The 16169-nt window shown below is 48.4% G+C and overlaps 1 protein-coding gene across 1 annotated transcript; it reads right to left on the bottom strand.

Moving 5' to 3' along the window:
- Positions 1-1272: 1272 nt before the first annotated feature.
- Positions 1273-3613, bottom strand: Hand1 (heart and neural crest derivatives expressed 1). Its single transcript, XM_027938546.1, has 2 exons — positions 3068-3613; positions 1273-1377 (listed from the first exon to the last, which is right to left on the bottom strand). The coding sequence occupies exons 1-2, from the start codon at positions 3608-3610 to the stop codon at positions 1273-1275; spliced, it is 648 nt and encodes a 215-aa protein (XP_027794347.1). The 5' UTR covers positions 3611-3613.
- Positions 3614-16169: the final 12556 nt, after the last annotated feature.

Raw genomic sequence — 16169 nt, 5'->3', positions numbered from 1 at the left:
CATTGCCGAAAAATGTACACCTATATGTTCAGAATTTCACATACATGAATGAATTCTCTGAAAATTTCCCCTCTTTCAAGCTACTCTGCTGGAGACAACCCTGGTTTGTGTGATAGACCCTCTTCCCCTCCTGCTAACTCCACCCAAAGAAAACCACCAAACCACAATCTTCAGACACGAGTGTGCATACTAACCTGTGAATATGCACCCAGATAAAACTCTTGAGTTTAAAAGTCGGAATTCCCCCGCTTCCCATTCTCCTGGTTCAGATAAGTCAACCAGTCCTGTTGTTGTGTAGTCTAAGAATTTTACTCTTCGCTCCAGAAAGAAATCCTTTATCTGCCTCCCCTCAACTTGATTTGCAGTTTGGTTTGGTGATTATCAAAGGAGGAGAAGCGGGAGCAGGCTTGGCTCCAGGCTGAAACATCACCCAGACTTCTGAGAATTACTGAAAATTTTTTTATTATTCAAGAGCATAGATACTGCTTTGGCAAAGGGAGGGGCAGTGAGTGGTCATACAGATCTGAGGTAGAAAAGGGATGGGGATGGGGAGATAACGAACACCTGAGTGCAACAGGCATGATAGGTAGTTTAAATATATAAAAACTTTGCAACATAGGGGAAATTTTTATTTAGAAAAAAAGAGAAAGGAAAAGGGGTAAAAAAAAAGAAAGGAAGAAAAAGAGAGAAAGAGGGAGAGTTCCCCTTGGAACTACGTAGGATGTACAGCAACAAAAAGAAAAGTGAAACACTGCTGTTTAAAGGGGAACGACAAAAGGCAGCCCTCCACCTTCCTGCTTTCGGTTCTCGTTCCCTGGAAGAAAACTATGGATTCCTCTTATTGCATTTTACTTGGAGAAGAAGGAGTCTGGGGTGGCACAAAGCGGAGAGGGGAACAAGAGAAAAAGCCAAATGGCGGAGTTGAGGATGGCGTTGGGGGTTCTAAATTCGACCCAGAAGGGTTGGAAGGGTGTGTCTTTAGGCACTTGGGTTCCGCAGTCCCTCCCTCCTGCATCGTGCCTCCAAAAGCCTCCCTCGGTTAAAGGAGGTGGATATATATAAATTTCTTTCTCTTAATGTATTTAAAACAATTTCAAATGACATTGCACGTGCGATCCAAGTGTGTGGTTGCAGCCCGCTACCCGCCAGCGCTCTCAGAGGTTCTGCGCAACGCTCTCTCACAAGTCGCAGGAACCCAGAGCCCGGCCTTGGCCGCCGCCTTCATCTCCTCCCGGGGCTCCGGGGTCGCCCAGCCGTGGCCAGGTCCTCGGCTCACTGGTTTAACTCCAGCGCCCAGACTTGCTGCGGCCAGCCGGTGCGCCCTTTAATCCTCTTCTCACCTGGGCCCAGGGCAGGAGGAAAGCCTTCGTGCTGCGGCTGCCAAAGGACACACACAAGAAGAGAGGTGAAAGAGACAGGTTTAGACGGTTCTGCTCCGATCACCGGCGAGGAGTGGGTGGGGTGAGGGGAAAGGTGTCCAGAGCAGTAACTGGGAGTCTTTAAATAAGTGACGGATTTCTGTTTGCAAAATAGGCAAACAGGCCCATAAATTTGCCTTAATGCGCCAAGTTCCTGGGATCCGGGACAGGACCGGCAGCTGCAGGAGGTTTGGTAACCAGAATTCTCGGCGTCTGGTGGAACGCATTTGTGCTGACTTGGCTTTGTGGCGCCTAAGGGAGACCTCAGGGGATTGGGATGCGAGGGGTGGGAATCCACTTTCCCCAGCTACCTACACGACCCGCCGGCTTGCTAACAGGATTTACCATCTGGTTTGGATGCAGGGTTGGATCCGCCAGAACTGGTGGCGGAAGCCTCAGAAGGCTAGGAGCCGGCCTGACCCGGAGCTTCCTTCCCGGCTTCCGTAATAGGGCACCCAACGGTGCAACGTCCAGGAGGCTGTGCGGCGGAGGGCGGGTTGTTGGGGGGGACAGTGTGGATCCACCCAATAACTACTTGCAATGAGGAACCCCCTTAAAGCCTGCATCTCCTCCAACCCAGGGCATCGGCTGAGATTTGATGACTACTGTCTTTTCCCCGTGACCCACAGGCCCCTTGGATCAGATAAAACTGGGCCTGAGCGCACCAACCTGGAGAACTCCTTCGCCAACCTGAATTAACACCATGCCTAGAGGTCCTGCAGCCCTGGGCAGGGAAACTGGGCACCAAAATGTATTCCTCTAACTGGAGAGGATCCAGAAAGACGTAGTAGGGATTATGACCTCCAAAGCCAAAAAGTAGCTCCTGCTTGTTTATATACAAAGCCATTGAGGTTGCGCTCTAAAACCAACCCATGGGGAGTGGAACTGGTGGGTTCTGAACCAGGAGTTGAAAGCCTGACCTCTTTTACCTCACCTCCACTTCTTTTTTTTAAAAAAAAAAAAATATTTTTCTAGTTGTAGTTAGACACAATACCTTTATTTTATTTATTTTTATGTGGTACTGAGGATCTAACCTAGCGTCTCGCATGTGCTAGGGGAGCGCTCTATCTCTGAGCCTCAACTCCAGCCCCTCACCTCCACTTCTTACTTACTCTCTTGTAGCAGATTTTCGTGTTTTGCCCTACTATGGGCCTGTTTCCCTTTTCTATCCAGTGATGGAAGTAGTTTAACCTCTCCATCAAAGGCTGTTTGAAAGCAGAAACTGAGGCCAAATGCATATATTCAGACTCAAAGCAAATTAATGAACTTTTCATGCAATCTTAACCAGGCTTCCAGAAGAACCCAGGGATGGATCAGGTCTCCTCCAAACTGTAAGTGCAATATATAGTGTGTGCACTCTCTTGGAATCCAAGGCTTTCAAAGGAGTTTTAAAGAAAGCCCTAAGATCCTAACCAAAAGGCTTAAGATTCTTCATTCACTCAGTCTTAACAAACACTAACCCACATTACAATTGAATTCAATTATGAATCTGCCTCTCTGCACACACACAATCACACACTGTAACTATGTGAGAAAACTCCATAGCTTTTCAAAATCTCACACACAAAATAACTCCGGTTTCTTGCAGTGCTGGCGATGCTCACGCAGACTGCACCCCTGGCTGGAAGCTTACAGGCCCCAGTACTCACCAGCTCCCTTTTCCGCTTGCTCTCGCGGCTACCATCCACCTTCTTGAGTTCAGCCTTGAAGGCTTCGGGGTCGCCAGCCTGTGCATCCTTGGCCAGTACGTCCATCAAGTAGGCGATGTAGCTGGTGGCCAGGCGCAGAGTCTTGATCTTGGAGAGCTTGGTGTCCGCCGGCACGTTGGGGATGCACTCCCGCAGCTCAGCGAACGCGCTATTAATGCTCTCTGTGCGTCTCCTCTCCTTCTTGGGTCCCGAGCCTTTCCGCCGGCCCAGGCGGCCGCCGAGCGCCTCCAGGCGCCCGGGGCTCTGACCCTGTCTGGCGTCCGGACCGTAGGCGGCAGTAGCCACAGCGGCTGTTGGTGGTGGCCCTCCCGCAGAGAAGTCCGGGGCAGCGTCAGCAGGGCTCAGCAGCCAGCTTTGGAAATAAGGTCGCTCCTGGTGACAGCGCGAGGCCGGGCCAAAGAGGAAGGGCTCGTGGAGCATGGGGTGCGCGGGGTGTGGGTGGTGATGGTGGTGATGGTGTGCGTAGCTGCCCACGAGGTTCATGTTGGAGAGGCTCCTGGCCTGAACCGCTAGCCGGATTAGCGCCGCCCCATGTGCCCCAAAGAGGACCGGGGCCACCCGTGGGCTCCCGGGCCGCGCACTGCTGGGCGCCGGCTTTGCGAGAGTCCTGAGCAAGGTTGAAGATGACACACGTAGCCTGCTGCCTTCGTGCAAGTTTCTGTCGCGGACTAGGATGCCGATGCCCAAAGACCGATTTAACCCTTCTCCGGACTCCCCTTCAGGATCTGGCTTATATAAGGCGTGGCTTTGATGTCAACCTCTCCCTGGAGCCAATAGCAGGGGGGCGGAGAGGAGGAAGGGGGGGGGGTTGGACGTCCCAGGTTTTGCTAGGCTAACGCCACTGACTCCAGGCGGCCTGCAGGGACAGGGAACCGGCCACGCCTCCGTCCCTCCCCTGCCCGCCGATTCCCGGGCTGGGAAGGCGGGGGCTACGTACTTGAGGCAGGCTGGCCAACCTGCTGCCACCCCCAACTTGTGGGTCCAAGGAAAGGAAACTGGAGTCTTGGAAGGAAAAGAAGGGCTCCCCTTGATTTTACAGATAGGGAAACTGAGACAGGATGGGGGTGAAGGGATTGTTCTTGTTTCTAGACTCTCGGGAAATCAGAATAGGGGTTGCAAGGGATCCCGGTCCCCAGCTCCATCTGCTCCGCCTGGCAGGGGAATCCAAAGAAGGGAATGCGCGGTGGGAGGCAGGATAGTTTCCTAACGTTTTTTTCCTTAATATCTTCCTCCCCCACCCCACCCCACCCTCTCACCCCGATCATTTAATCATCTGCCCTGTCTGGTGGGACCGGGAGTCGATCTTGCATCCGCGGTTGGACCAGCCGGCCAGTTCTCGCCCAGTCACCGGCAGACCTGAAGCCTGCTTCCCACCGAGAAGCGTTACTGAAGCTGCGGTGGGAATGGGCGACGGGAAGAAAGAACGGACGTCAAGCCCAGGGCATTTACCAGTTTGTTCCGGGCTCGAGGGCCTGAAATCTGCTCTTCTCGCCTCGCAGGCGCCTGATTCCGTCTAAAGCCGGCAGGCCAGGCCGTGGCAGAGGCAGCCTCCTGGAGACCGCCTTCGCCCTAGGGCGTGTAATCCGCAAGACGCTGCTAGGACTCTCCTGGTTTCTCCCCCGTAGTCGCGCAGAGGGCCGGGAGCAAAATTATGCTAGGCCACTCTACCTAGATCGTCACCCCTTGAGAATGTTTGAGTCTCTAAATACCCTGTCACCCAAGTTCACACCGCTAGAAACCAGCCTTCCGCGAAAAATATGCCGAGGGAAACTCGACCTGCACAGCATCCCGGAGACTTTCGACCCACCCGCACTGAGCCGTGGAGCAAAGTGCACAACCTCTGCAACTTCCCCTAGGACCAGGGCCCTTGACTGCCTGTCTGATTTTCTCCACTGGGGCTTTCCTCCCGCTCCCGTGGGAACCTGGTAATCCCACAGTGGCAGTGCTTCGGGCTGCGGGTTGCGAAGCGTAGGTCTAACCTTGTATTACAATGGCTTCCTAGAAGAGGAAACCGAGGCCCTCTAACCCCTCAGTCCTTTCCAGCCAAGCCCCTTCCCTAGGCGGAGTAGACAAATGTGCCTTTCTCTCAATCAGGATACCAAGGTAAGGGCGAAAGGAGATTATCCTGAGTGCTGTTTTTAGAGGGCAAATTCATTACTTATCCATTCACTCAAAAATGGTTTATTGATGCCCGCGATGTGCCTGGCACCGTTACTAGTCCAAAGGCAGAGAGAGAAAAGCCAACTTTCTTTTGTACAAAAAGGGAAAGTGAGGTCCAGACAGGATGATGGATTCCTCCGGAAGGCCCAAGGATGAGTGGGTAGGTGGAAACACGTCTTGAGCATGATGTGTACTTGTGAGTGACAGACATAACGTGTAAAATCCTAGGAATGCGTGAGTATTGACGTACTGTGGGTACCTTGGTTCTAAATATTTATTTGAGGAAAGAGGGGACAATCACTTAGGTCTGAGCCCATGGGTTCACCTGTGGGAGCTCAATGTGGTTGTGGGCCCTAGAGGTGCAGGAGGTGGTGGGGGAGCGGCGGAGGGAGGTCCTGGTTTCCTGCCCGAGGCTGGCTGGAAACCCGCCGCTTTCCCGGCGCCTGGCGCCAGCAGCGCTGGGGTTGGGCCGAGCGCGGAGCCGGAGGCTCGCAGGGAGGGAGCGCCGGGCGCCCGATCCAGCGGCGGCGGCTCCGCGGGATCCCGCGCCTCCCCGGCCTGGAGGCGCTCTAGAGTAAGGTTATGCCGGTAGAGAAAGTAATTACTATGGGAAACACTCTCAGTGTTTGTCCTAACCCCAACACGATCTTCAGCAGCTGCCCCTATTATCACGGGAGGCCCTACCATGATACCTGCGCTTGTACGTGCACTCGGGCTCGCAACTTCACTGGCATTTGGGCATTTTCACAGCAATACACACAGTACCTCAAATTGGATTTAACGCCTGCCAGAGGGAGATCTAGCCTAAACAAAAAGCAAGCAAAAATCATACATTACTATATGTGCACAGGTGCTTGCAAATGGACGTCCTCACCTATTGGTACGTTAACACAGACATATAGATCCCACAAATTCAATTTGATATATATCCTCAGCCTTACCTATGTAGTCACAGCACAAGCCTCAAAATGAAGTTGTTCAATAGTATGCACATTATGAAGGCACCCACAATGATTGACACAAAAGAACAGCTACTATCCACATGCAAACTCATAGTTCTCCCATCTATCCCCTTACTCATGGCTGCATTCAACTTTCAAATATCAGGTCTGGTTAGTCTAGTGGGGAATGCCTTATCAGTACTAAATGAAGGGCCCCAGTCACAGAGACCCCTTGAGGGCCCCAAGACTGCCTGAAACCATCTTGTGAGTGTTAAAGAGCAGGTTGTCTCTGGCCACCAATGCCTTGGAGAGCTATACTGCAGTGGCCCCACTGGAGTATAGCCCGGAGGGATCTATTAGGACTGGGAGAAGGATGGCCCCCCCAGCAGTCTGAACTGCCAGAGAGACAGAAAGTTGTCTAGGCCCCAGACACAGCCTTCCAGAGTGCTTCTAACACCAGTCAGGCTCGGGTGTGTGAGGAGTGCAGCAGAACTCCTAGGATAAGGACCTGGCGAAGGTGTTCTCTCCCTCTGCTTCAGGCTATAGGATAAGGGAAGGTCTGGAACCAGGAGTTTAGCCAAACATGCTTTAGGTTGACAGGCAAAAGATGTGGCTTCCAGTTTAGTTCCAGCACTATCTGCACCTCACTCTGTTCCTTTCCAGCTCTGTGCCTCAGTTTCCCCATCTGCAGAAAATGGGTTTAGAATTGACAGTCTGGACCCCAGCTCCCCACTGTTGCACAGGGCCTACTCTGATTCCCCTTGCACCCTGACCTAGTTCTCCACTTCTGGGCCCCAAAGGGAGAAGGGACTCCACTCTCCTTCAGTCCACCTCTACAGAGCAAGCATGGGGTGCTAAGGATTCTGGGGGTCCTAGCCAGTTCCACACTCCACTGCAGTGCCCCTTTCCTTAACCTGTCTTGCTCACCTAGAGAGTACCTACAGCTTTCCAAGGAAGGCTTCGCAAGTTGTGCAGGTGGAGGCCAGGCAGGAACACTCACCCCAAGACAGTTTGAGCTTATAGAGGTTGAAGATTGTGTTAGAGTGCTTAGGACAGTCTTGCAATGGGACCCAGCCCACCTATGTTGAGAAGGGGCACTGTCATTCCTCTCTATGGACCTTTGGAGTCTGTTTCCCCCTCTGTAAATTGGGAGGATGATAATACCCACCCCGGAGGGCCAGTGTAAAATTAAGTGAAATAATATAGTGGAGACTCTTAGAGGGGTAACCATAACCCTGCAAAAATGTTGGGTCTATTTTTAGGAATATTAATTTCACAGGGGGAGAAATGGAGTTACATGCCACCATACCACTGCAAAACCTGGACAGGAAGAAGAGGCCAGACCCTTGGATTCCTCTTGCACTGCTCTGTTCTGACCAAATCGGGGTCCTTCCCTTTTCGGACAACTCTACAGAATCCAGTTGCCATAATAAGGCTGGAGGTGGAGGGGAGGAGAGTATCACCAGGTATGAGGATTCTATTGCTGGAGACCCCAATTCCAGTTACAGATCCCCACTCCGCACGCTGCCCCCGCCCCATTTCCTTTGCTAAATGATTTTAAGGGGAGTTATTGCTACCCCCAGGACTCAGTTCCTCATCTACAGTTGGATAGGCAGTACCTCGGACGGACGCTCCAGATGTCCGCAGGGTCCCTGTCCTACCCTGCCGGGCTCTTCCCTCACCCCATCTTCCTGACTGGCAGTCCAGGGGAGCCTGCACCCCGGCGCCTACCGCAAAACCTTCTCCCCGCCACGTCCCGTGACCTTGACGCCACGGGCAATCCCCGCACCGGACCCCTTATCTAAATAGGGCAGTAAATCAAAGACCTGTCAGGGCCCGGGTAATTACAGGAACTCCATAAAAAGGACCCGGCCGGCCGCCTGTTTATATTAGCGCCGTGTAAAATATTCCCGCTGTCTTGGGGAATCGCGTCGCGGAGTAACGCGCCATAAATCAGCCCGCGGACCATTTACCCCGCAGTTTGAGCGCACAAATCCCTTAAACAGTTCTCTGCTGTATCTAAAGAGGGTCTAGGACTTTCCAGTGTGACCGGGTTTGTTCCCTGGAGCTGAAGGATAGTCGGGGGCGGGAAGAGAGAGAGGGGTAGGGAATCGATTTCTCCAGGAAGCTCTTAGAATGTGAAGCCTCCTGGCCTTTGCTGGTACCCGAAAGCAACAAGTCTACCGAAAGGTCTGTTAGGACCAATTTCTGCATTTAGATGGGAAGGAACTTCCCCAAGAGCACACAACCAATGAGTGGAGGAGATGCGCTATTGCAGACCTCCAGGGGAAGTGGTTGGGCCGGTGGCAGCCTCTCTCTCCCCTTGTTACCTCCTCTTCTGGGATAAGGAGCGGTCCAGGCAAGTGGGTTCCAGTAGCAAGTGACTTTTACTTATTAGCTTGGGGCTTCCTGGGCTTCTTGTAATTGTGCACATAATTGTGTGTGAATGCTTTTCTGTGCAATCCAGCCTCTGATTCTTGGTCTTATTCCCTTGTTTTACAGGTGGCAAAATCAAGGCCCAGATGATGGGAAGGAACCTGCCCAGGGGCTCACAGCTAGAAATCCAAAACACTCCACTGCAGATGTAATCCACTTTAGTTTCTCTGCCACACTCTTCCTTAGCTAAGGAAAAATTAGGAGAGGGTGCTGTGCATATGGATGTGCCGGGGGATGGGGAGACCTGTCCATTCTTAGGTTGTAACAACCGTAAAAATACAAAACCTATTTAAGGTAAACCTTCTGCTGCCCTTTGTCTAATGAGTAACATAAATCAAACTCGTGGAAAAAGAATATTAAATTTTCCGAATCTTCCCTCCGGGCTGGGACGAGAGAATTCAAGGGAGAATTAAACATGTATGTTTTTTTCCCCTCTTTTTCTGCCTTCCTCCCCCCATTCCCTTTCTCTTCCGTAGTCTGTAAATGACAACGTGTTTACACAAGTTTTTATGTCGTCTGAGCTTCATCCAGGCTTCTCTCCCTCCTCTGTGTATTTTCTGCACAGAGAGATGTCTGCTTCGGGAAGCGTTCAACCTAAACAGAACCCTGTCTGATTGGGAAATGTATTTATTTGAAAAATCGTAACTCACGGTTTTGGTGAAAACGGCTCCCAAATTTATGGGGTCGCTTGGGGCGTGGTGGTTGTAAATCAAAAAGCACTGGACACCCTCCTCCCCAGCCAAGTTCCCCTCCCTGCAGTGGCTCAGGCCAGGTATCCTCAACTCCCAGAGACCGGGTCTCCTCCTCTGCCCACCCTGCAGCCCTCCAGGGCCCCCCTGCTCCAGCCCCTTGCTGTGGTTAGCTGTGTGCTAGCTTTAGCTGGCAGGTGGATTTCTCTCTGGCTCATTCAATTTTATTCTGATCAGCTCCACAGTGTCAGCTGCAGATGGTCAGTTATAATGTCTTATTTCGCACCCGAGTCTTATATCAGTGTGTGTGTGTGTGTGTGTGTGTGTGTGTGTGTTACTCCGTGGGCTGCTTCTGACCCACTGATCAATTGTGTGTGGAGCTGTTTTATGCCAAGAGGTTTATCTCTGGTTAGTGCTGTGAAGGTCAGTTTCACTGCCTGACCATTGCTTCCCAGGTCAGGGGAATTTTCCTTTCTCAATCTAATCAGAATTCCACAGCAAGGACTAAATCAACCCACTTCACCTATCTCCTGAATTCGGCTGCCAGCCAACCTCAGATGAGGGCTGGGAAAAGTTTAGTTAGAACTGGCAACATGTCTCCAAGGATGATGACAATGGCCAAAGAGACTGAGTCCTCAATAGTGACGTGTCCTGGTGGAGTTGGACTCTGGGGCCTTGGTGAGCAACCAAGTCAGGCAGAAACAGGGCTAAATGAACCATACCTCTGTCGTCTGTCCCCCCCCCACACACACACACACACCCCAGGATGGAACCCAGAGCCTCACAATTGCATGCTAGGCAAGTGCTCTGCCACTGAACTACACTCTCCCCTGGCAGAGTCCTCATGGGGAACAGAGGAAATTATCAGCTCTAGGCTTGTCCATCTACACACTGCTTGTCCATCTTAAAGCACTGCTCTCTCAGGGAGAGAATCTGGATCAAAATTGTATGGTTCTTGCTCCAGAGTAGGTAAAAAGAGCGCGTGGGAACCACAGCAGCTGCAAAGGTAGTGTAGGAACCTGAGATTACACATCAGGTTTTATCCCAGCTCCACCAGGCTGCCTCACAAGCCCACCCCCTCGCCTGAGCCCTCAGCCACTACCTGCCAGGAGTGATGTATACACAGTAGCATTTAGTTCAAAGAAATGCAATAAATTTTTGTAGAGAAAACCCAGTTGGATGGACCTCGTTGTCTGCACAGGAAGATAAAAACGAATGTGAGACAGAATGTATCAGAAATGGTGGGGGCACAGAGGGCTCCTCTTCTACTAGCCCCCTTTAGAACTTGGGGCTGGGGGTTCAGGAAGGAATAGCTTCCTGTTCTTCGTTCTCCGGATCTAAAATGGCCTTGTTCCCATGGATCAGGGGATCCACACATTCTTCAGCGCTGCTGACAGGACTGGAACAAGAAATGGACTCTTCTGGTTGCTTGAAGGTGGAGGTATTCAGCTCTGGAAGTCAGCGCTTGTCCGCAGGAGGCTGAGTGGTTCTAGCAGTGGCTCGGTGGGGGTGGGGGAGAGGGGCAGATCAGCGGCTGATTGCACTTAACTAGTGAAAATTCTGGGCTCTCCAACCCTTTGTTCTGCCTACAGGCTTTTAGGAAGAGTCTGCGGGCAAGAAACTGTGTCCCGATTAGTCTTATTATTTTAAACGGGGCCAGGCTACATCCGTCATCTTTCCCATAATGGTCAATTGTAAACACACTTTAAAAGAGAAAAACAAAAAAAGGATTTAAGGTCGACGCTGGGAAAATGCTTAGCTCTGGTGTTGCTGGGGAACTGGCAGGCTCTCGGGTCCTTTGGGAGAGAAGTTAAGTGTTCAGTGTTTTTTCACTTTTTCCATTGAATTTTTAAGTCTCTCAGGGGTCTTCGTTGTCTCTTTAGTTTAACGAAGGAAGTTCTTCGTTAAAAAGCTGCGGATGGATAAAGGACCTTGGCTTTGGAATGGAGAAGGGAACGCAGTGGCAAAGCAGCAAACTCAATCTCCATCCTTTGCATTGTGGCTGACAGTCTTCTGATGGTGTCTTTTCCTCCTGCTTTACCATTGCTCTTGCTGTAGCTAAATTTTCTCTGGAGGGGGCTGGGGATGAGAAGATAATATGGAAAGAACAGAAATCAGAGAAGAAAGGCAAGAGTCATGAATGCTGAGTGGAGAAAGGGAGTGGACGTTCTGGTTTTGACTTCATTATCAAACGTGAAAGTGGGTTTCCTTCCAGGAAGCCTGGGCTCAGACACAATGCTCCCTAGCCACATGGACAGCCCCACATGCCAAGGGACACAAGATTGTCCTCATTAGCTCCCTAAAACCCACCCAGAGCATGAAGCCATGAACAAGAAGTCACAGTGAAACCCAGCTCCAAATTCAAACCAACTGCTGGCGGTTATTAAATTCATTTTCATTCGTGCAAGCAAGACCCCCCCCCCAAAAAAAAAGTCTATTTAAAAAGAAAAAAAAAAAAGGTGGCAGGAGAAGAGAGAACAGAAAGGAAAACCCCAGAAACCAGAGCAGAAATTAATCTAATTACCTCTTCTCCCCTGCCATAAATTCCGCAGAGGAAATCAAATCTTTCTGTACATGTGTATAAAACCCAATCAGTCTATTGAGCTCGCCAAAACCCATTATGTCTCAAACTGCGTATCCTAATTGAATGAAATGGAGTGGACCAGGCGGCCAGGCATCCACTGAGCCAGGTTTTTCCAAGGGCGTTTGCCACGGAGCCAGAGAGGATAAACATGGGTTAGAACCACACACTAATCAGCTTGCTGCGGAGACGGGACCCTCTCGGAGCCCGGGCCCTGTGGCAGATGCATCCTAACATTTTGCGTCAGATTGTAATGGAATATTTCTCATAAACAGCCAAGTGTCCCTCCCCGCCACTCACCTGACATGTTTTTTGTTGTTTAACTTCAGATCTGACAGATGATGATAACCTGGAAAAGAGAGAGGTTACAAATGCTGAAGGCTGTGGGGCTGGGTAGTGTAAAGGGCGCCTGCTCAAGAATTAGGACAGGGTTGTGATTTGTAGGGGCCCGGAAAAGGCTGTTGTGCAACCCCCACACCCCCACTCCCAGCAAATAGGGGCGGCTAGGAGAGGCGGGTGCAGAGCAGGAGAGGAGAATGGCTGGGCCTGAGAGCTGGGGCTGCCACTTGTTTTGTATTTTGCTTTGTGAGATGGAGAGCGCCCCTCCCCCACCCCTCCATAGCGCTGTGTTCTCGTGGGCACCCTGATTTACAGCACCTGTTAAAAACACATAATGGATGCAATTATCTGTGGCACCAGAGGGGGGAAAAAAAGGTAGGAGTTGACTTTATTCCAACGAAAGGTAAATGTGTTTGTTTTTGTTAACTTAGTTCATTAATTTAAATTTCTGGGGCCATTTTTAAAAAATCCTTGCTGCTTTCTTTGCCACGTGGGATTCATCCTCAGAAGCCCATGTTCTTCTAGTTGGGTGATGCAGAAATTTGAAATCAGGGGTGAGCGTGGAATCTTTGTCCTCTCAGTAAAGCCCACCTGCATGCCCTGCTGCATGAACCATGCTTTGAGAATCCAGACTTATATGGATATGGTAGGTACTATTTACACATAGAAATTCTTTTTCTTGTAAGCTATGTGGCTCCAGCAAAGTCTGTAGATACAGTTAAATATGCCATATTGAAAAATGTAGAAAAAAACAGGAATCAAATTTAAATTTCTTTGAGTCCAACAAATTATTTAAGTATCCTGGGCAGAGTTCTGTCAGCCAAAGTCTACAGATTCCTAGAAGGTGTGCTGTGTTCCCACCCTGCCTCTCACACAGCACATATCTGGCATATAGGAGAGTCTCCAAAAAATATTTGCTGAGAGAAGCAATCAGTTAAATGAAACTGGAATCAGATGATCTCTAAAGTCACCGACAACCCTGACCTCTATTTTTCATCCTCTGTTGTAAGAAAAAAAAAATGTAATTGCACAAACTCAGATATATTTGTCACTTGGACTCTTGACATTCAAACATGCGTATGTTTCTTCTCTGTGTCTTGTCACTTGATCTGACAGCTTTCTACATGCTTGTATCTGATATTAGCGTAGAGTTGTCTTTGCCTGAGGCAGCTGAGCCATCTGCGTGGATTGGAATTGAGTGGGGCCGTCCTGCCTTATACCAAATGGAACAGTGGTTACAGATTTTTTTTTAAAAGACTTCAGCAAATTGCACAGCAAACACCAGAACAGAATAGGTGCACATCCTCCATTCACAAGTATGCAATTCTTTCCTGAAATCTTGAAGACGCCCCCACCCAGCTTCATTACAATGCACTAAGGGCAGCTGGTAAAGCTCTCACTATGTTCAACACACTTTTATTTTAATATTTCATGTGTCCTCAACTAGGACCTAGGAGAAAAGGATTCAAATCTAGATATCCCTGACTGCAAAGATCTTGCTTTTATCACTACAATTATGTGGACCTGGGGAATAAAATTGCTAACTGTAATTTTAATTTAACATTATCATAACAAAAATAATTTATAATAAATTATAAAACAATAATTCATTATGTTATTATTTACTGTATTTTATTTACAATTAATAAATTATAATAAATATCAACAATAATTAAGACTATGAACCTGCCTCTCAAACAGCAGTCTGTTTTATTCCCTCAGCCCCAAACACCGTTTCCTAATAATACTTTGCACTCCACAGAGTTCATGTTCATCAGTTTGAATAGTAGCATCAGGTTCTATGTGACTTGTCATAAAGAGGTTATAAGCCCCAGGAAGAGAGGAGTCAAGACTGTTGCCCCCCACCCACCTCCAGGCACAGTATCTCACATAGAAATTACCCCATGCATATGTGTCTAAAATAAATGAATAAAAGAACAGTAACTTGCTTAATACAAACAATCCTGAGACGATACCACTAGCAATGCTCAGCCAGGAGTCTACCATGTAGCCCCATTCCTGGTGAGGGCTTAGGAAAATGTGATGGGTACAATCATCTTTCAGGAGGAGAGCTAGCACATATTAGATGCTCAATATACATACTCACTGTCAGGAGCATGTAAATACAATTTTTGTGGTAATGGCAAATTTATATAATTCATATGAAATGCATACACTTTCAATAAATATTTTATTTTGGAATAATTCTAGGTAGAAAAGTTGCAGAAATAATTCATAAAGTTCCATTATCCCCTTCACTCTTCAGTTTTCCCTAATGTTACTGACTTACATAACCGTGAGACATTTATCAAAACAAAGATACTAACATCGATTACACTTAAACTCAACTGCAGACTTTATTTCAATGTCACCAATTTTTTTTTCACTTAAGTTCTTTTTTTCTGTGCCAAGATCTGTTCCAGGAGGAGACCACATTGTGTTAAGCACGTATTTGTCAAATTGTTTCTATGACAGTTCACATTTCATTACCTGAGTTTTTAAAAAATTGCCATCTTCAGGAATTTTAAAAATAAACTCTCAATCAAATTAGTAAAACAGAATTAAAATAGATTCTCCACCTTAGTTAGATTCCTTACTGCTTTCTGGTCTCAGGTCCATGTCCCTCATTAGGTGACCTCAAACTCCATTTCTTCCCTGGGGACTGTCCTGCCTCAGTGGTGTGTTTGTATGACCTGTTATCTGCATGGTCCTGAGTCATTGCCTATCCCCTGTGATTCAGCATGTACTCAGACCACAGCCACACGCTCAGACCTCAGCCAAGGTTGTTGGAATGATTTGAGGTTTGCATCCAGACTTTGATTCCCAAGGTCGTACTTGGCACCTACTCCCATTTATACTTTAGAACAAATTTCTAGAGAGAAAATGAATGTGATCTAATGTTGAGTAAAGAATCAGGACACCAGACTGGTAGAGTATCACTTGCCTAGGGTGTGTAAGGCCCAGGGTTCGATCCCCAGCACCACAGAAAAAAGAAACGAGCAGGACTCAGAATGAAATGTACTACAGCTCCGTGACAAACGCATATGAAAGAAGACACTCACAGTAAGTATTGCCATGTTGGGGTGATGGGATTGTGGGTGACATTTTTATCTTTCCTAAATTTCCCAAACTTTCTGCATTAACATATTTTCCCTTTCTAATTGTGATTTTTTTTAACGTTCAAAATAAATTCATTCTCACAAAATATACAACCTGAAATATAATTCCTATGAGAGGAGAATAAGTCAATAAGGAAGAGGGCTGAGGACAAGGCTACCTTGGCAATGACAGCCACTATTTGGCACCCGGCCTGGTGGGCAGGACATTAAGTGCTTTACAGGGTTTATCTCCTTCAATCCTCAAAAGTTCTCCATCAGAAAAACATAGCTAAGACGCCCTTTTTTTTAAGGTAAACAAAGTTAGGCACAGATCATTTAACTCGTTCAAGGTTCCCCAGTTGGAAGGAGCAGAGACTGACTTGAATGGGTTCATCTCTAAGCACATTTATAGAAGGATGGAGGAAGAAGAGGCATGGGGGTGGGGGGGATGGTCTGGTTGCTGATAATAATTCGAGCAATGAAATGGGAGTCCATTTGTGGTCTGACCCGGCATATGCATCTCCCAGGGGCCAAGAACATTCCAGGTGATTTGTATGCACATTAGAGTTTGAGAAACCTAGTTATCAAAGATAGTTAATATAGAACCTCTGTGTGTGTGTGTGTGTGTGTATGTGCGTACACACGCAATTATTTGTATTTGTCTGGGCTGATACCACCTTGCTCAGAAATAAAGGTATAGCTACATGAATCAATGTTTTTCAAAGCACAGGTAATAGCTATTTTGTGGGTTGTGAAAATACTTGAATGGATTTCAATTAGAAATTTTTTAAAAATTAG

The sequence above is a fragment of the Marmota flaviventris genome, chromosome 5 (assembly GCF_047511675.1).
Source record: "Marmota flaviventris isolate mMarFla1 chromosome 5, mMarFla1.hap1, whole genome shotgun sequence".
Lineage (NCBI taxonomy): Eukaryota > Metazoa > Chordata > Mammalia > Rodentia > Sciuridae > Marmota > Marmota flaviventris.
This window is presented reverse-complemented; position numbering and strand designations above follow the sequence as displayed.